We start from the raw sequence: 19,870 nt of genomic DNA, 5'->3' as shown, positions 1-19,870 counted from the left end.
ACATCTGTGAGCCCCCTCCACTTCCAGGTGTACCTGCTGGAGGGCCTGGTGAGGTGGAATGAAAATCGGGCTAGGGCAGCAGTGGAGGACGCCCAGAAGACAGCGCTGTGGTGCTACAGCGCCCGGCTGCAGCACCGCTTCAACCAGCTCACACAAGAGATCCTGGGTGTGACGCTGATTAAAAATTACACCCAGCCTGGGGAGTACACAGGTAAACTGTCAGGGAAGAGCTAATTTGTGCATGCATGCATGCATGCAGGCAGGCACAGGCGAATGAAGTTATCACATCTTTTTGTATGCTTTGTTCAGGGGAGCTCATCAGGGTGGAGTACCTGTGCTCCCAGACAGGTGCTGTGCTGCAGCAGGATTTCTGCCGGGATCCCGACGCTCCAGATGGGACCGAAGAGAAGGAAGCAGAGTGTGAGGAAGGAGAGGACGACGATGACGATGAAGTTTTCCAGGTGGAGCTGGCGGACTTGAGGTTTGCTGACGTTCTCAACAAAGTCCTCTGCTTAGAGCAGCCTCAGCCTGCCGCCGCTGCCTCGTCATCCCAGTCGGACCCGGCCCCACCAGAGCCTGTCGTCGGCTCATCCTCCACCTCTGCCTCCGGCTCAGCCTCCACCTCTGCTGCTGGCCACAATGTGCCCCGCTCCACAGCCTGGCAGAGGAAGGTGAGGGAGGAGCAGCAGCGACAGGCCCGGGATTAGGGTGCTCTCCTTAAAGCCCCAAAAAAAACATTCCAGCACTTTCTGTGCAAGCGCTGTGGCCAGCCCAAAACTAAACAGTTTGGCCACAGCCGCTACAGAGGAGAGCACTCCGGAGCTGAGGGCAGCTCGGTGGAGGACTGGCTGGCAGAGAAGAGAGAGAAGGACCCTCTAAAGGTCAGTTACCGCATGTTGTGCACATAGACACGCTTCACACATTAGCTTGATATTGTAGTTACTGTGATATCATGATTGCTGTTGTTACATTTGGAGATCACCTGTCTCTGACAGTCATTTCTTACTCTGCAGACTCAAACCACCCAGCCTGCCCCTAAGCCAGTCCCAAGACCTGCCAGGCAGCCTACCACCCAGCCTGCCACCCAGCCTGTCACCCAGCCTGCCCTTAGGCCTGCCCCTAAGCCAGTCCCAAGGCCTGCCTGGCAGCCTACCACCCAGCCTGCCTCTAAGCCTGCCAGACAGCCTGAAAAAGGAGACATATAAATCCAATATGCAGACACATATGTGTGTGTGTGTGTGTGTGTGTGTGTGTACGTACACCAAAATTGTTGATATTGTATATAGCTGTTAGTTGTGTTAACATATTGTAAATAAAGAAGACACTGTTCAAAGTTCTAATGCATTTCTCTCTTCAAAGCAGTCTTGTGCCTATGACACATCACTATGGCACAGTTCTGTACAGACACAGGACTGTTGTTTGCTGCACTCGTACTTTTTCTGCTACTGACACTCTGTCCACTCTGTTTTTGAAGAATTTCTTTTATAAGCTACCTCCTGTGTTGCTTTTTGCACCAGCACATTTACCTGCACTTTACTGCAACACCTGCACACAACAGTATTCAATGTAATGCCCTCCAACCTGGTTCAGCCCTGTAAGTTATATGTACATCAGCTACAGCTGAATCAGAGTGCTGAGCGGGATGATAAGACATTACGCTATTACTGTTCGAACCCTCCTGATGAGGCTGTCGGCCCTAAGTGGCCTTTTCCAGGGTGCTTTGAAGGCGAGGTCCAAATTGTCTTGTTGTTCACCTCATTTGCAGGCAGGTAAAGTCTTCAAAGTCTTGCCTTCCCACAGAGAGGGCCTCGACCCACAATCCAGCCCCCAGTGTCACCATGCCGTTTGAGACTGAAAACTGACTTTGCTCGTGTCTCATTTTCTCTGTGCAGGATGGAGCACAAGAAGGCGAAATCAAAGACAAAGCACCAGGCTGACAAGACACCAGGTGTGTACAGTACTCAGCATACTTCTGCAAACATTTGATATGTCAGGTCAATGAAAAGCATGAAGACAGTTCAATGTTCTCTTGTACGAGGGCTGCCCTCTACCAAATCCACTACCACCACCACCTCTATGTGCACCTCTGCCTCCATCTCCACCTACACATCTGCCTCCACTTCCAGTGCCTCTGGAGAGGTGACCAGGTACACAGTCTACAGGAGGAAGAAGGGGGAGGAGAAGGACAGGGACGTCCTGTCCAAGGCGGCGGGCAGCCACCAGGTGGCTGGAAACCAGGCAGAGGGCAGACAGAGGGCAGTTTTTCTTTTCCTAGGGGCCTGGTGGGAGAACACCGCATCAATGGCTGGAGGAGCTCAGGCCCAATGAGGGGAATATCCCACAAACAATGCTGTGGAGGATGAAGAGGAGGCATGTCCAGGAGGACAGTGAGCAGCCATAGGCACAAAAAAAAGAAAGCCTCACAAGCTGAGGACTTGCCAGTGCTGTGGTCAGCCTGCCCAGTAAGACTATGGCCACAGACAGCTCAACAGCCCAGATTTTTTTGTGTTCTTAATGAGGGTAAACCTCTGGTTCTGTGGCTGGCAGAGAGGAGAACCAGAGGAGAAGAGGAGGAGGAGGAGGAGGAGGAAGAGGAAGTAGTGACAGATATAGCAAGCTTTTTATATATATATATATTATTGTTTAATAATGTTAGGATAGTATGTATTATGTCGTTGTTATTATTGTGTTATTTTTTAAATTAACAGTTTATGTTTGGATTATTCACTTGTTCAAAAAGAATAAATGTTCAAAATGAACTTCATTCATGTACAGGCAGTCAGTCAATCATCTAAATAAACAGAAAAAACAAGTTCTCTCACTCACTCCTGCCTTTCTGGGACCCTGAGCGGTGTATCAGTTCAAGTGATAGACCGCTTTACACCACCTACGGTTACGCCCGACGGACCGTGAAGATCAATGATTAAGGATAAATCTCTGTTCCTCTCGGCGGGCACCACGTAACTAGAGGTGAGACAAGTCTTTTACCGCTCATTATAGTCGTCGCATTCACTCACACGCACACGCACACGCATACACACACCTGAGAAACAGGACAAAACGATGAGACCAGGAGGCGCGGCTTGCCTTTGCAGAGTCCCTGGAGTCATCCACGGTCTCACACTGCCCCCTGCTGTCGAAAAACTGCTAATGCTGAATCAAAATACATGACTGCATGTCTAACCCTAATCCTCACACATAAAGAAAATGAGGAACGCTTCACGAATTTGCGTGTCATCCTTGCGCAGGGGCCATGCTAATCTTCTCTGTATCGTTCCAATTTTAGTATATGTGCTACCGGAGTAACACAACATTGCCAGACTCACATGGCTAATATATAGGGGGTCTGTCCTAGGACGTCCCTGACTTATGGGGCACCTCAGACACTGTGTGTAAGAGACTAAACTGCTTCTAAATGCCTTTAATCAATGTGTGGCACAACACTATATACACATATGGGTTCTGTGCTGTGACCCCTGTCCCTACAAACAGGACCAACAGGACATGATCTGACCCGGTCTGACCCGCTCTCGGTCCCGTCTGCCCAGCTGAGGAGTTCAGAGGGCTGATGGGAATTATTGCAATGAGCCTTTACGTCAGGCGGCCAGGATTGGTTTGCTGAAGGCGGGAGATTTACCCACAGCTCCTCCTCCTCCTGCATTCCTCCCAGAGTACCTTCAACCCCCCACAAGCCCCTGCCAGAGGACCAACAACTGCTGTCTACCCCCCTAGGACAGAGAGAGAGAGACACAGAGAGAGACAGGGCTCGGGGGAGGGAAACAGAGACACACAGGCTGCACCATGTGACCGGTTCTTTCGCCTGGTGTGTGTGTGTGTTCACCAAGAAATCAGAAGCAGAGGAAATAAGACTGTGTGCATATCTGAAGCTTCATGTGTTCATTATCATGTTTTGTTGCTGCAGGACTGCAGGGTAGCTGATGTGATCACACACGATGCGTTAGTGAAATGGATTCACACTCTGACGACTTGGGATTTCTCTCTGCTCTTATCACAGAACATCCCAGTCGTGAGACGGACATTACGACAGGACTACCAGCTAAATTCTCGACAACCTAGCAGGGTTTTGTCACTATACCCCACACTGTCAGGGCTGAAGAGGCACAAAGGCAGTAATATCTCACCTCATTCAAACTACCAGTGTTCACAACACAGCATTTCAGAGTCAAGATATGTTTGTTACACAGCCAGGGCTGTTTCTTGTTCAATGATTAAAGTCATTGAACTCTTCTTTATTTCCTCCTTTGTTCTGGCAATGCTTGTTTCTTGCTGCCTCCAACTTCCTGCTTTTCTTCTGTTTCAAAACATATCAATGCAGTTTCACAAACTTACCACCAGGTGTCAGCCTATTACCAGTCTGTGGCGCGAGGGGCGCTGTTGAAGTCTTCAGCCCCCCAGCAGAACACGGAAACATGTCAAACATCCTACAGCCTGAAGCCCTTATTCTTATTGAACAAGCGAATAATCACAAACATAAACATTGTTAATTTCGAAAAAAGAATACAATAACACACTGATGATAATAATTTTATAATACACACCATTGTATCATTAATACAAATTAAAAATACAAAAAACTTGCGACATTTCTCCTTCTTCTTCCTCACCTCCAGCTCCTCCTCCTCCAGGTTCTCCTCTCTGCCAGCCACAGAACCAGAGGTTTACCCTCATAAAGAGCACAAAAAAACTCTTTTTTCTGAGGGCTGTTGAGCTGTTTGTGGCCGTCGTCTTACTGGGCAGGCTGACCACAGCACTGGCAGGTCCTCAGGTTTCTTTTCTTTTGTGCCTATGGCTGCTGCTCACTGTCCTCAGGAGTCTCATTGTTTTTCATGTATTTCAAGGTACTTTCAGGTGTTCACCAGCTCATCTCTCAACTGTGTGTGTCTGTTGTTTGCTGCTGAACAGCTTGTGTTCGGTGCCTTTGTCACAGCTGGTTTTGTTTTGAAATAAATGTCTGATTGCTCAAACTAAACACAAACGTGTCAGCAGTTATTAACATTAATGACAGAGAGGACGCTGGTGTGGACTGTGAAGCTCGGGCTGTCTGGCATTGCTGCCTCTCTAATGGCCACATACAGTCCACACAGTCAGAGCTGCGGGATGCCAGGCATCTGCTGCTCGACCGGCCTGCAGGCATCAGCCTGAGAAGGCAGCCAAAATGCAAGGAATAACAAATGTGCATTCCAACTGCTTTTCTGTCATTGTTTCCTCATATGTGTCGTACAAGCATTGCATAGATTGGCTGAGACCTTTTACTCTTCTGCATTCATTACCACATCATTTACTCAGACTATTCTCTCTTATGCAGTAATTCTGTGTGAGTTAAAATACTTCACAACCCTCTTTCTCCCGGCACGGGTGGGAACTGAAATATTCACTTTTTTTTTGTAATAACTTTGTCCTCAAAAGAGAACAAACATTGGCTTCAAGAGAAAAGATGTGCCCCGTGTGAGGCTCGAACTCACGACCTTCAGATTATGAGACTGACGCGCTGCCTACTGCGCCAACGAGGCCTTCCGTATTGCGGGAAATGACGTATATTCAAAAAATGAACAATGGCATTGTGTTGTCTGGATGAACGCGAGGTGGTGAGGAAGAATTTTTCTTCAGTGGGAAATTGGCATTTTTACTGTTCTGGTAAATCGAGAGGTTTTCCTCCTACCACGCCTTATGTCCCTCATCCGTACAGGCATTGTTTCATTTTTCGTGGTGTCCGTGTCATTAACCGCAAGAGCAGCCAAAGCACGGAAATGTTCCCTGGCGTTTTCCGGTTCGAATCCCTCGTCACCCAAAACTTGCTCAGTTAAAAAAATGCTGTGGTTCTGGAGCGATGGTAGTGATTCAGCATTGTGTCCCATGTGTTACCATTGCAATATTTTGTTGATTACAAGCATAGCCTTATACTTAGCAACTGAATGACGTGTTACATTAACATTAACTTGATTGTGATGTGTGACACAATATCACCAACTTGTCTCAGTGGTGTGCTGGATATTTTTGAAAAAGAACACTTTTTTTAATCATCTTAGTAAAACGTCATTGCAAACAACCCAAACAACAGTGCAGTAATAACATCAGCACAATCAGTGGATGTTCACTGTAATCAATTATTGGTTATGGATATGGTCAAGGGTCCTGCCAATGTTGGTCAAGCAAATCTATCACGTGAGGGCCAATCGCCTTACTGCAGTGGCAGCAAACAGCACGCTAAGCAGCAGGCTTATTATTAAAAAATCATATGTATCTATCCTAGCTGACGAATTATCAAACGACTGTCAGGAACAATTAGCTTGTTATGCAAGTGAATTTGTCCTGGACCCACTAAGGCAGAGGCAGACACCAGTACAAGGTGTTCAAGGTTTTTAATGGAAACAGGTTGGCAAAAAAGGCACAGGTGGTGGCGGCAGAAGACTGGCTGGCTTGGGAGCTGGAACAGCTGAATGCAGGGAAAAGCACCAGAGCAACAGCAGCAAGGCACACAGTGGAAAAAACACAAGAAGACACTGGTGATTTCTCAGGAGAAAGAACACTCAGCTAAAAACTCATCTGGTACCCTGGATATAACAAGAGACCATTTGACTCTACAGGATGGAACTATCTGGCACAGGAGTGGAGTCATGACCGGGTTTATATGGAGAGGCTGATTGGTGGGAAACCAGGTGTGCCTCGTCTACTGAAATCTCAGGGAGAGAGTGAGGGCCACAACCAGCCACGCCTCCTGCCACACACACACACTGCATGGAGAGAAAAGAAAAGAAAAAAACAGAACAGCGAGAAACAGAAAGGCCAAAACCAACCCAACACAAAACCCAGGCCACAACATAGTTCATGCTAAGTCACAAACAATCCATAACCAGCTAGCTGACGTACAACTGTACACGTTAAGATGTGTCACCCCATTTGATTTGTAGGAAATTATATGCAGTTAAGAGGGAGCAGGTTATTTGGTTATAATACTGACGTTCCTTAATCGTTTGCACAAGGAAATGACATAGTGGCATAAGGTGATCCACAGTTTACCAGAAATCTAGGTTTACTAGAAGTGAGACAAACTCTTGCACCTCCACATAACCCTCCAGCTCATCACAAACTTTAGCCTCTTTGCAAAGTACTGTCTCCTCAACCAGAAAATGGATTTTGTGTCACACTGAGTTGTAGATGTTTATTTTGATGTCATTCATTTTCAGTACTTCCTGCATGATCCACCACAGCACAGTGGAGCTGGAAACCACACACAATACACACACACACACTCTCACTGTTACTTTCTCCTGCTTTCTCTCTCACACACACTCTGGTTCTCTGTCACTGTTTATGTAATCAACTTTAGGGCAGTCAGTCTTAGTATTCTTTCAAGATATTTGTCTTCATTAGCCACAATTCCTCTCTGTCTTTGTTCACAGCAAGTGCGGGCTGGGGACTGACGAAGATGGTAGAGAGTCTTCTGAGGTGCTACAAGGATGCTGAGGCGCCACCCCCAGAGACCAGGGGCGGATTTAACAAATTTGGGGCCCAAGGCAAAGGCAGGCATGGGGCCCTCTGAAATGAGAAGACAACACACAAAACAACAGGTCAATTAAAATAAACATTTTAACAGAATACGCACGCACTATTTTTGTACCAGTAGGTTCTCTGATAGTGGTGAAATGTATTAATTATAATTGTAATAATATTAATAATAATAGTAATATTTACTCAATTGCTAACGTAGAAATTTGAGGATTTCATGCAAAATTTTGTCTCAGAGGCAAATACTGCACTTTCTACTCCACTACTGAACATTATTTACATTGCTGCTTATATATTTCAAACCCTTCTTGCTCATTGGAAACCATGTACACCCAAAATGATGATTTTATGCTAATATTTGTGATAAACTTAAAGTCTTCCTTTGAGGGGCGACTTCTTAAGCCGAAACTCTTCAAAAACTCACTAGTTGTTCACACGTCAACAACGGACCCTCCCCAACAGGTGGCGACGTCGCGTTTCACTTGCTGGTTGTGGGTTCCTGCTGTTAGCCGCTGTTAGCTGCTGTTAGCTGCTGTTAGCCGCTGTTAGCTGCTGTTAGCCACTGCCGCAGTGAAGAATGTCCTCACTTTGGGGAATTTTGAGAGCAGCTTTCTGCTTTCCTCCTTTTTTTCATCTTCTCTTCACGCCATTTGTTTTGTACGTACGTTTTGCCGCTGTCTTCCTGGATCCTTTCTGCACATGTGCAATAAGATGGACTGATCCAATGTAGTGGAGACTGACCGGGGGGGCCCAGAGACACACATAATACAATAAGCATTCTGCTGGCATTTTAGCGAAAGGATTTTAATCAAAAACATAATTGATGTGCGCAAATAAGTAATAACTATATTAACCATTAGTGTATGAGGAGTTTTATGGGGCCCTCAGGAACTTGGGGCCCTAGGCAACTGCCTAGTTTTGCCTAATGGTAAGTCCGCCCCTGCCAGAGACCCTTCATGTGGACCATGACAGCTGTGGGAAATCTGGTTTGGAGCCATTAATTTGACATGAAGAATACAACTGTTCCCACCCTGGACACAATGTGGCCTCCACAAGAGTGCACACTTCAGCCCCTACACCATCAAATAGACCTCCAACTGCTGCTCAGAACAGCACTACTCCATCTGCACCAACAGCACTGCGACTGCATCGTCCATAGCACCACAAACTGAGCCCTCTACATGTTTTACTGTTGCCACCATGCAGAGTTAGTTTTTATTGAATTGTTGTTGTTCGTACATGTTTTCTCACTCTTTGCTTTCATTTACTCAAATGTAGCTCAGTCTCACAGCCCAGTGGTCCACTAACATCACAGGTTCTTAACTGCCTTTCTATAGTTTGAGCAAGATAGCTGCTAATCAGAGTTACGCAGTGTTGCCAAGCAAATGAATTCCTGTAGTCTGACCATTTTTCTTTCACACGTAGCTATGTCGCTACTTTTCAGAGAATGTCTGTCAAGTAAATCTATATACATCAGCACACATACTAGAGAGGATCCTGGAGCAAACAGGCTTCAGTAACAACAAAGCAAGCGCTAGTTGAGCTAGTGCTGCAGTTTAAACACAAAAAAGCAACATGAAAAAAGCTACTGGCGTCAAATGTACTACTGTCTCTATTTGGTTGGCTTCATATGAGGCTTAATGTTCACAGTTTCTCTTGAGTGTCCCTCAATATTAACATCATTCCAAGTCTGCATGAGTAGCCAGTTAAGCTGCAACATGGTAGCACCAAATTCAACAGACTAACCAACAAAATAAACAGTAAAACAACATAAAATGTGGCCAAACTTAAAGCTTCCAAGACTGAACTGAGAACACAAGACAACAGCAGTTATTGATTCATCCTTGAGCTGGTTCTGTTACTGGCCCTCATTGACAAAGCTGTAGTTTTCCTATCGTCATGGGCATGTTCCTGTCACATGTGCATCAAAAGTACAATTAATCCACTGAGTCTTGATATCCGCAGGTGGTCTGAGTAGATGAAGAATGACTTTTGAGTTGGTTCTTTCAGCCAACAACAGAGAAATTGGCTGCTTTGCTCCTGACATTATCTTCCACACCTTTGTATAACTACAGCAGAGAGTGAGGTGGGCAGGACGGTCACTTAGGCGGAGGATGGTCACCGAGTGACGTAGAAAAGCAATGGAAGAAAAGGCTGGACTGTCCAGGAGCAGTGTTTTCTGTAGAAGAGAATAACTCCCTTTGCTTTGGACCCAGATCCCTATGATGTTCACTTCATCTGACTGGTGCACCATTATTTAAAATGAGGAAGAGCCAATGCAAACTGTCCGTGAGATCACCTCACATTTTATCGCTTGAGCCAGATGCAGTGTAGTTTTCAAATGTTAGATTATGATCCACTCCAGATGACAACAGCACTATAGTGCCAATATTATTATTTTAATATCAGTAAAATGCCAGTAATACTGACCCTCACTTGTTGGCCTTTTGGAAATAGCTTTATTGTAGTTTTAATTAGAGTTTTAAAGCACCAGTTTAGGGCCGGTATGCAAAAGAAGATGAAAGGACTTTGAGATGATGAATATTTACCTTTCTCACTTCATAATTTATCAGTTGTTTTGTAGCACACATTTTTGGCTTGGCGGGTGTGTCACTATAGAGGCAACAGTGAGACTTATTTTCATTTGTTGACCAGATGTTTATCTGGTGCCCTTCCCATAGCCGCTGTTGCTGTTTGCAACATTCAGTTTCTGAATGCTTTGGAAGACCTGCTGGATCTGATCCCAGCCTTGCTCCCCAGCTCCAACCCTACACTCAGCGACTTCAAACTTCCAGGGATTGGTCACTGCTCTGCGCTCATCAAGGTCAGAGGTCAAAGCATGTCCTATTCAGGCTGTAAGGACTGTTGCGAGCTCTATGTAGGAAATGCATACAGAAACACAAAAGGCCATTATGTAAAGTCCCTCAAAGCTCCTACATAGCAAATTAGCAATGCATTATGAACATCAACTGTAATCAGATGATTTTCATAGGTGCGCAAAATGACAAAACAAGCAACTACCAGTGAAGTTTGAAGCAAAGCGTTAACACATGCTTGTGTTTTATCCATCCAGAAACTATATTAACATTAACGCCAGAAAAATGTTTTTCTTATGTGGAAATATAAAAAGTCAATATTACATGCTCATACATTTCTCTACCTCTTTGCTTTAGTGTGTTCTAATTTTAAATGCCCAACAAGACAACAGATGACAGATATTATTATATATAAGTTCTATTCTATTACATTATATTCATATTTGATTTATATTTGACATGTGGCTATGGATTTGCACTGATTTTATTACTGCATGGTTTGTTTATAATACATGACATGAGTTTATTTACATGACTCAATGCAGTACGCAGTAGTGTGCTAGGGGGGCAGCTTGAAGAAGAAGGACGCAGCACGCCTGGACAAACTGGTGAGGAAGGCAGGCTCCGTCGTTGGCACAGAGCTGGACAGTCTAACATCTGTGGCAGAGCGACGGACACTGAACAAGCTCCTGTCCATAATAGACAATCCTGATCACCCACTGCACAGCACCATCTCCAGGCAGAGGAGCAGCTTCAGTGACAGACTGCTGTCATTGTTCTGCTCTACTGACAGACTGAAAAGATCGTTCCTCCCCCACGCCGTACAGCTCTTCAACACCTCTCAACACAACAACTCCGGACTCACTACACACTCACACCACACACCATGGACACATATACTTTATCACACACACATCTATATGCTGGACTTGATTGTGGACAAACCGACTGTTGCACACTGTTTTGCACAACTGCACTACTGTGCTCATATTTAACTGCCAGATGTTTATTTTATACAGCTTAGTTCTATATTTTTATCTCACTATTTTTTCTTATATTGTTATTTTGTATTGTTGTTGTATTGTATTGTATTTTTGCCTCCTGGTTGATAAATGGTCTTTGCATTTTGTACTTGAAAGTTTTTCTTATTTTGCATGCCCTTGTGTTTCCACCCTTTGAGCTGCTGGAACTGTAAATTTCTCTTTGGAAATTAATAAAGTTTCTATCTATCTATCTTTATTGTTCTTGTTCTTCCTATTGTTTTTATTTGCACGCTTATTGTTCTTATTTTGCACCTTATTGTTCCTATTGTTCTTATTTGCACCTCCATTTGCTGTTTGCATCCCCCCTTGTGTGTTCTGAAGAACTTCTGTTAGAGTGAATTTCTCCATTGTGAGATGATTAAAGTTTTATCTAATCTAATCTAATCTAATCTAATCTAAACAAATGATGTCATGTTTACATGCAGCACACAATGTTTGATTAATACGACTGATTAAAGCTAATCAAATTGAACAATGTACAGTAAAATGAACAACAAAATCAACAATTGAACAACAAATGAACAACAAAATCAATGAACAACAAAATCAACAATTGAAAATCTAAATATTCACTTATTATCATTAAGGACTTTTGTGTGCCTATTAGTACACAGATAACGCCAAAAGAATGTTGTTGGTTTTTTTTTTGCTTGTACACCATACTGTTATATTTCCTTTGGTGCCATGAATGTAATCAGTTTCAGTTTCCCACGGGTATTGAATGCATCATGATACTTGCTGCGGCTCCTTTAACTCCAATCTCCCGCGTTCCAAGTTAAGCGGAAATAGAAAGCCTTCTTTTCTCTATTTAAGCGCGGCAACAAAGACTATAGCTGAAGGTCTATCTGTACTTCATTCACGCTACACCAGACCGACTGTTTTGTCTCTCTCCACCGGCTCTACTATCGTCCTGAAATAATGCCAGAAGAAGCGTCCACCGCATCAAGCTCTGGGAGGTAAGACAGGCTTGTAATTTCTCACTGTGTACCATACGCTGGGAAAACAGAGCTAGCTAGCCTTTAGCTAGGTAACGCGGCTAACGTTGACGACCTTGCGTGATTAGTAACGTTACTGGTTGCGTGACATCAAGGTTCCGCATACTTATAGTCAGTGACAGTGTCTACCAAAGTAACCGGATGGTTGATTAACTGTACCTGATGGTGCCTTCAGGCGCTGCTAACAAACATTACTATCACCCCCACACTGGTAGGCTAATTAGCTAACAACCGTATGGTGCTAACAACAACAAGGCGTAGCGAATACCCTTAACTATGTGAGTCAACAGTAAAAGTTAAGTGTGCCGACTGTGGTTGGACTTCAGAATCAGGTCAGGTAGCGGGTATTGGCATTGCCTGAACTCATGTTTGAACTCCGTTGACTCTTGCAGTGCGGAGGAGAAGCCGTGCTCATCATCGTCAGCTGCTGCTGCAGACAGGTGAGTATCCGTACAGAAAACTCCGCTGCAGCTCTTCACGTTATTATTCAACTTTGGCCCAACATACATGTGTGTTTTTACCATGCAGCTCTGTAGACACCATGGAGGAGGCAAAGAAACTGATTGGTACCGGGAACAAGCATCTGGTGATGGGAGATGTTGTTTCTGCTGTTAGTGTCTTCCAGGACGCCTGCAGCATGCTGTGAGTATCGGTAGTAAAAGCGCTGTCACTGATTCAACACGGAAAACTCTGTTACCTCGTTGTTCACTGTTATTATCGATTTGTTTTTTTTATTCAAGACAGTTGGTGTCACTGACTTTTGTTTTAATGTCTTTTATTCACTCTGATTTCCTATTTTTTTTATTAACTTCATTTTTTTGCTTGTAAAATTTGGATTAAATTAATTCATATTGAAATGAATTTGAATCATATCTCGGTGTCTAACTCGATCCATTCAACACTTGTGATATCTGTCTGCCAGGGCTGCAAAGTATGGGGACACTGCAGATGAGTGTGGTGAGGCCTTCTTCCTATGTGGGAAGTCCCTACTGGAGCTTGCTAGGTTGGTTAACTTAATTGCTCACTATGATAACTTACACTGTATATATGCATGTAGGTTGGTACTTAGTTGATTAATATTGCACCACTTATTAAACTGGATTCAGAGAGTGACAATTGTAGGACTTGACCTTCTTGTGCTTCCTGTGTTAGCAGACTTTGTTTTCATGATTTCTTTCTGGGTTAGGATGGAGAACAGTGTCCTTGGTAATGCTCTGGAGGGAGTCCCAGATGAATCTGAGGAAGAGGAGCAGCCTAACAACTCCAATATTGAGAATGCCAACAATCTTGATGGTCAGTATTTTTCATTTCACATAGGATTTCTGATTTGGGGAACATGATCAGACATGATTTCAAATGGATATTTTGTACATCTTTGAAACATTTGTTTGGTGTAATAATGCTGTTTGATTCTGATTCTCTACAAGGAGAAATCAATAAAATAGTGAAGTTCCAGTTTGGTAGGTCAAGTCAGTTATGTATACATGCAATCTAAAGTTTGTCTCTTGTGCTTTCAGATGTAATTTCTTAGATGTATCTTCTTAAATACACTTTTTAATAGAAAAACTGACCTTTGGTATTTTAAAAACTGTACTAATCTAATGTGAAGCAAATTTTTCACATGCTACTTTGGTGCAGAAAAAACTAGAGATGAGCTGCGAAAGCAGGTATATGACGCAATGGCAGAGGAGGAGAAGACTGAGGCTGGCAAGCTGGAGTCTGAGGATGGAAAGGGTAACACTGAGGTGAAAAAGGAAAATGGTGTGGCAGCGTCCCCAGTAAAACATGATGCAACTGAATCAAGGGAACCCTCAAGTTCTGTGAATGGGAAAGAAAACTCAGTACAGGAAACTAAAGTGAATGGAGTTGAGAAGCACCCAGTTGCTCCGATGAACGGTGCCGGGGAAAGTCCGACTGGGACTCCTGGAAAAGAAACTGTGCTAAAGGAGGTAGATTCAAAAGAGCTGAACGATGGCAAGACCGAGACAAAGCCAGAGGAAGGACAGGACGATAATGAACCAGAGGGCAGTAAATGTTTGTATGGAGAGCACGGTTTGTGTGGATGGGTGGAACACAAGCTTGGTATTTCTTGTAATAAAACGGGCCACGTTATTAGGTGTTGCAAAATGTAAAGGGAGTCACACTGAGCAAGAGTTTGCTGCACTTTCAGGGGAAACATTTTCATCTGAGCACATTTGCCTTCAGTTTGTCCTTTAGTCACTGTAGGAAAAGGAAATGTAGCCTTAAATAATTAGCCTGTTGCTTCAACAGATGACGACGACGATGATGATGACGACGACGATGAGGATGGAGAGAGAAATGGACAGGATCAGGTGAGTTCCCATACATGGCAAGTCTCTGACACTATTGGATATTTAGATTTTTGAAGTATGCTTTCCCACTTTCCAGGAAGAAGACGAAGTTGGGAATTTGCAGTTAGCATGGGAGATGCTGGAGGTCGCTAAAGTCATTTACAAGAGGTCAGTGCAACGCTGCAAGTTGTGTGTGTGTGTGTGTTTCAGGATCGATTTTTAAGGTTCTTTTATTAGTTTTTAAATGTCTTAATGGTCTTGGGCCCTCTTATATATCTGACCTGCTTTTATCATATCAACCCTTGTCGGTCCTGAGGTCCTCCGGCACTGGACTTTTAATTATTCCTAGAGTTAATACAAAAACCCACGGGGAGGCTGCATTCAGCCATTACGGCCCTCGACTATGGAATAGCCTGCCGGAGAGCATCAGGACTGCAGAGACTGTTGATGTTTTTAAAAGGAGGCTCAAGACTCACCTTTTTGGTTTGGCTTTTAACTGATTTCTTTTAATCTTTTAATTCTTTTTTTTACTTGTCTTATGACTTGTTCTTAGTAATGCACTTTATCAGTACTACATCCTAAAATCTTATTACGATTAGTGGCACGAGCCAATAGTGGCTCGAGTAATCTCGTTTTTTCTTTTTCATATTCCGCCAGAATTTCAGCGCGTAACTAGTCCCGCAGCTTTGAGAAAACCCTTGCAAACGTGCGGCTCGATTGGGAATGGTGTGCTATGTACTTATGACAGATTTGTTAATAATTCGCATAATAAGTTATTCGCAAAAAATGAAAAATTTCCCATAAGAAATGAATGGGAAATTTCCTCAAATTTCAGCCTTTTTCACGTTTCCGCTGCCTCGCCATACTTTCTCCTAGAGACTTCATTCGACTTTAAAACATAGATAATTTTGTTGGCTCAAAATGAGCCTTGGCTCATTTTTTTGATATCTCTTACGGTTTTTGATCCCTGACCATCTGAAGACCATAAAGTTTCTCAAATGCTCAGAATTTCTGCCCCTAGAGTGGGTGATGTCATCAGCTAGAGTGCGAGAGGCAGTGAGAAATCGCCAGAATTTCTTTTTAATTGTCAAACTCCAAACGGTGAATAGGAGACGCATAATTTTTGGATCCTTTTGTAGACAAACGTCTCTTATCGCCTCTGATTTCAATTTTAAAGGGTTAGCCCCCACCAAATTTAAATAGAGGGATTTTGCAACAGCTGCCCTGCTTTGCTGCTCCATGTAAGCCAATACTGCCCTGCATGTTTTTAGATGTTTCCGTGCTCCAACACACCTGATTCAAATGCTCAGCTCATTACTGGGCTCTGCTGAGGCCTGATAACGAGCCATTCATTTGAATCAGGTGTGCTGGAGCAGGGATACATCTCAAACATGCAGGGCAGTGGTACTCCAGGACCAGGCTTGAGAAACAGTGGTATAGATAACACCAGCAGCCCCCTTATGCCACTGTCAAAATTTCGGTGGCGCTGGAATTGTCCATTTTATTATTTACTATTTGTCTATTTTGTCCCTACATTTTTAACTTTCTTAAAGCTTTTAATTTTTATGCATTATACCTGCTTTTATCTTTTATTTTTAATCTTAGTTTTTAGCTTTAGTGTTTCCTCATGGGGGGCCTCCACACTGGGATGTATGCCCAGTCTGCCCATGGGGGGCCCTGGAGGCCTCCTGGGCCCGAGGGACTGAGGCAGCTCTGCATTAAGTGTGGAGTCTGCCCCTGTCCATCGGCGTCTGGGTGGTCTCTGTGGCGGCGCTCCCGGTGGCTGTAGGCTGTGGCGCTTCTCGGTGTGGATGGCTCCCATAGGTGTTTCCTCACATGGTTCCTCAGTGCGTGTGTGACTATGCTTTTATTCTTTCTGTTTTCTTTTATTTTGTGAAGCACTTTATGTTGCATTTTAAATGGCTGAAAAGTGTGATATGAATAAAGTTTGATGTGAGATAATACAAGGTAAAATTGTGCTGCAGTTAATTTGTTTAACCCCACAGGAAAGAAGGCAAAGATGACCAGCTGATGGCAGCCCAGACATACCTGAAACTAGGAGAGGTTGGTGCTGAATCAGGTCAGTTCCTTGTGGTTTTTTTTTTTTTTTAATTTGTCTTTCAATCTGGGTAGCAAAGTCATATTTTTCGCTGTAGTTTCACCAAGGCAGACCCACGTCAACCTACGGCATTGCATAATTACATCACCTAATTTAAGTATGGTCTGCTTCTCTGAGCACCACAGTATGTTTTGAATTCCTCTTCACATCCTGACCTTCTGTTCTCTATCATCGAAAAGTGACATGGCAAAGGGTTTTTTTTTTTTTTTATATAAACTATTCCACTGCACTTTCCCCTCTGCTCAGAGACCAGGTTGTTCCTTGGTCTTGTCTGCATGTGAACAGATTCCTTTACCAGAAGGGGAAAATGTCAGTTTTCAAATTTCTGGCTGTAAACAGTTGCACATAATTAAAAAAAAAAAAAAAAAATTGGCTGACAACTGAACATTAGTATTGTAATCTCGCTTCCATTCGTTACTAGAGTGGCACGTGGTACCACTACCCCCATGTGTTCCCTTCCCCAGGCAACTACCCTCAGGCGCTAGAAGACTTCCAGGAGTGTCTTGCCCTGCAGCTGAAGCACCTGCCTCCCCACAGTCGTCTGCTGGCCGAGACCCACTACCATGTCGCCACTACACTGTGCTACATGGATCAGTACAGCCAGGCTATTCAGCACTACAACAGCTCCATAAAAGTCATCGAGACCCGTCTGGGTAAGTATTCTTCCTCTGGAGGCTTCCCCCTCACCTGAGTTCTGTCTCTTCAGATGAGCCTAAACAAATGACCCCTCTGCAGCTAAGGGGACCGTACTGATCCTATTATGTTTTTGTTGCACTAATCAGTCATTGTCTGTGCATAGCCATGTTGCAGGAAGTAATAGCTGCAGCAGAGGGAGCAGATGGGGCAGCAGAAGAGAAGAATGAGATGGAGGAGCTGAAGCAGCTTCTGCCTGACATCAGGGAAAAGGTTGAAGATGCTAAGGAAAGCCAGAGAACAGCCAGCGCTGCCTCCGAGGCCATCCAGCAGACGCTAGTGGGTACACAGGACAACAAGGAGCAAATACACACTGAGTTAAAGGGTGTTTTTGTACATATTGGCTTTCAAGACTTGGTGTTCATGTTGCAAGTCTAAAAATCCAGCTGGAGTTTCTTTGGGTGCAATGTAGATGATTAAAACTAAAACTGCAGCCTCAGCTCCTGGGTAACTGACAAACCTCTTGCAGGGTGGAGCCTCAACCTCATCTGCATTCCTGTGTGAAAATGGGGGCCCTTCATCTTCAGCATTTGCGACAGCCAGCCAGGTAAAGACGTTGTAATAGTATATACTTTAAAACATGTGGGCGCCTCGCTTACTGTGTAACACGAGTGAACATCCTGCAAAACAACTCTAAGCAAACAAACCCAACTTTTCCATTTCAGATCCCAGTTAAATCATCTGGCAGCGCCTCGTCTTCAAAAGCAGCCTCAGACATCTCCCACCTTGTCAGGAAAAAGGTGAGACCTGCTAATGGCTGGCTGCCTGCTTGCCCCTCCCCCTCTGTAGGTGGGCAGAATGGAGCCAGTCCTTTTAATACTTAAGGAATGAAATCCGTACTGGAGCCATAATCACCTGTCTATTGAAATGGCCGTGTACCTCTCCATGTTGCGAGGTCTGTCTGTTTGCCTGCATTGGTGGTTGTGATGTTACGGCTTTCTGCGACTGTCAGTCTTGTGGTTGTGGTTTAATGGCCTATGAAGTGACCTGTTGGTTCTTGCTGTAGTTGTGGCGTGTGCAGGTCATTGTGTTGTGGTACTGCTTAATGCTATGATTTAAGCTTTTATATTAGCTTGTGTGTGTAACCTTGACATATTAGCGATGGCTCCTTGGTGTCTGCATTTGGTTCCATTTTCTTCTAAATGTCAGCTTACAGTATGTTTTAGTTCATGTTTTAAAGGTTGTTTGCATTGAATACAGCTGTGCACAGAAGCCTTCAGTCTTCTCTTCCCCTTCCCTTTGTCCTGGTTTGTTTCCACACAGAGGAAACCAGAGGAGGAGAGCCCAGTAAAGGACACTGATGCTAAACAAGCAAAACAGGAAGCCACAGTTAATGGCAGCGCTGACTCTAGTGCCAGCAACGGCAATGGAGTCCAGGAGGGAAAATCACAGGAGGCGAGTGATAGGCTTCTGTCTTGATGACGCTACCCTGCTTAGACGGAAGGGATGTCCAAACATACAGTAGTTAACTACTTGCATGGCTTTTGGTGGAGCTCCAGTCGTGTCTGAACTTCTTCAAATTTCTCCTTGAAGTGGCTTTCTGTCTGTACAGACGCGAACAATACTATTCATTCACAGAGCTTCTAACTCAATGATGCTGCATCAGCTGCTGCTGTGGTTGAAGTTCAAAACAAGTTGTCTATTTGCATTGCTTGAGACGTTCATGTCTCTCTGAATAAGTGTTGTCTCTCTGTAGTTCTTCAGATAAAACTGCAGCAGCTTAGCGCTCTTAATGAGGCGTTCAAGACCAGCAGCAACCTGAAAACATTTTCTCTTGAGAACATAGAAATGATGCGCAGGCACAACGATGAATCAGTGTTTGTCTTTCCTGCATTGTTTAAAAAGTGTTTTTTTTCTTCCCTGTAGCCTGCCAACCAGTCATCCTCTGTCAAGTCGTCAGCGTGACTGTCCCCGTCTCTTTCCTGATCTACGAAACCAGCACAGCATGCCTGTCCAGCCCTTTTCACCTTCAACACTCTTGTTTCTGTAAATAAGATCCATTTTCATAGAGTTGTCTGTCCAGTTTTGTATACTTGTAGTAAAAAAGAATAAAAAAAATTTGCAGATGTAAGTTTATTTCACTGAATTCTTAAGGTGTCCTGGTAACTTCACACGACTGTGACAATGACAGAAACTGACTTTTTTTTTTTTTCTTGTTTTTGTATGCTGAACTGACAAATGATCAAGTTTATTTTCAATGATTCTATATTAAATGTGCCTGGTGGGGTTCTTTACATTATAGAAGTCAATCTGTGGGTTTTGGACAGCTGGTTGGTCAATCTGGTCACCAGAGGCTCGGGGACCTTGATGTTTCGCTTTCCCCTGGCATTTATAGATGGAGTAATTGAGGAAGAAAACAAGCACT

The 19,870-nt window shown here is 44.0% G+C and overlaps 1 protein-coding gene and 2 non-coding genes across 4 annotated transcripts; 1 reads left to right on the top strand and 2 right to left on the bottom strand.

The window, feature by feature from the left end:
* Nucleotides 1-3,203: 3,203 nt before the first annotated feature.
* Nucleotides 3,204-3,309, bottom strand: LOC121606050. The gene has a single exon (XR_006006824.1). It is a non-coding gene; the product is annotated as a U6 spliceosomal RNA (small nuclear RNA).
* A 2,149-nt stretch (nt 3,310-5,458) lies between these two features.
* On the bottom strand, nt 5,459-5,531 carry trnam-cau. The gene has a single exon. It is a non-coding gene; the product is annotated as a tRNA-Met (tRNA).
* A 6,632-nt stretch (nt 5,532-12,163) lies between these two features.
* Nucleotides 12,164-19,584, top strand: LOC121605337 (nuclear autoantigenic sperm protein (histone-binding)). Of its 2 annotated transcripts, XM_041935212.1 has the most exons (14): nt 12,164-12,342; nt 12,774-12,821; nt 12,910-13,023; nt 13,304-13,384; nt 13,568-13,674; nt 14,653-14,714; nt 14,791-14,861; nt 16,700-16,773; nt 17,277-17,465; nt 17,612-17,784; nt 17,975-18,052; nt 18,171-18,245; nt 18,769-18,900; nt 19,372-19,583. In XM_041935212.1, the coding sequence occupies exons 1-14, from the start codon at nt 12,305-12,307 to the stop codon at nt 19,408-19,410; spliced, it is 1,281 nt and encodes a 426-aa protein (XP_041791146.1). In that variant the 5' UTR covers nt 12,164-12,304; the 3' UTR covers nt 19,411-19,583. The 2 variants fall into 2 exon arrangements, with proteins under 2 accessions (XP_041791146.1, XP_041791147.1); XM_041935213.1 differs by lacking the exon at nt 18,769-18,900 and having other exon boundaries at nt 19,372-19,584.
* The last annotated feature ends 286 nt before the right edge of the window (nt 19,585-19,870 follow it).

This window comes from Chelmon rostratus, chromosome 4, assembly GCF_017976325.1.
Source record: "Chelmon rostratus isolate fCheRos1 chromosome 4, fCheRos1.pri, whole genome shotgun sequence".
In the NCBI taxonomy this organism is placed as follows: Eukaryota; Metazoa; Chordata; class Actinopteri; order Chaetodontiformes; family Chaetodontidae; genus Chelmon; species Chelmon rostratus.
This window is presented reverse-complemented; position numbering and strand designations above follow the sequence as displayed.

Bases quoted from the DNA above. Each gene is read 5' to 3' on its own strand.
- LOC121605337 (XM_041935212.1), top strand. From the start codon at position 12,305: ATGCCAGAAGAAGCGTCCACCGCATCAAGCTCTGGGAG. The intron at 18,053-18,170 runs GTAAAGACGTTG...TTTCCATTTCAG, and splicing joins CATTTGCGACAGCCAGCCAG to ATCCCAGTTAAATCATCTGG. The intron at 18,246-18,768 runs GTGAGACCTGCT...GTTTCCACACAG, and splicing joins CCCACCTTGTCAGGAAAAAG to AGGAAACCAGAGGAGGAGAG.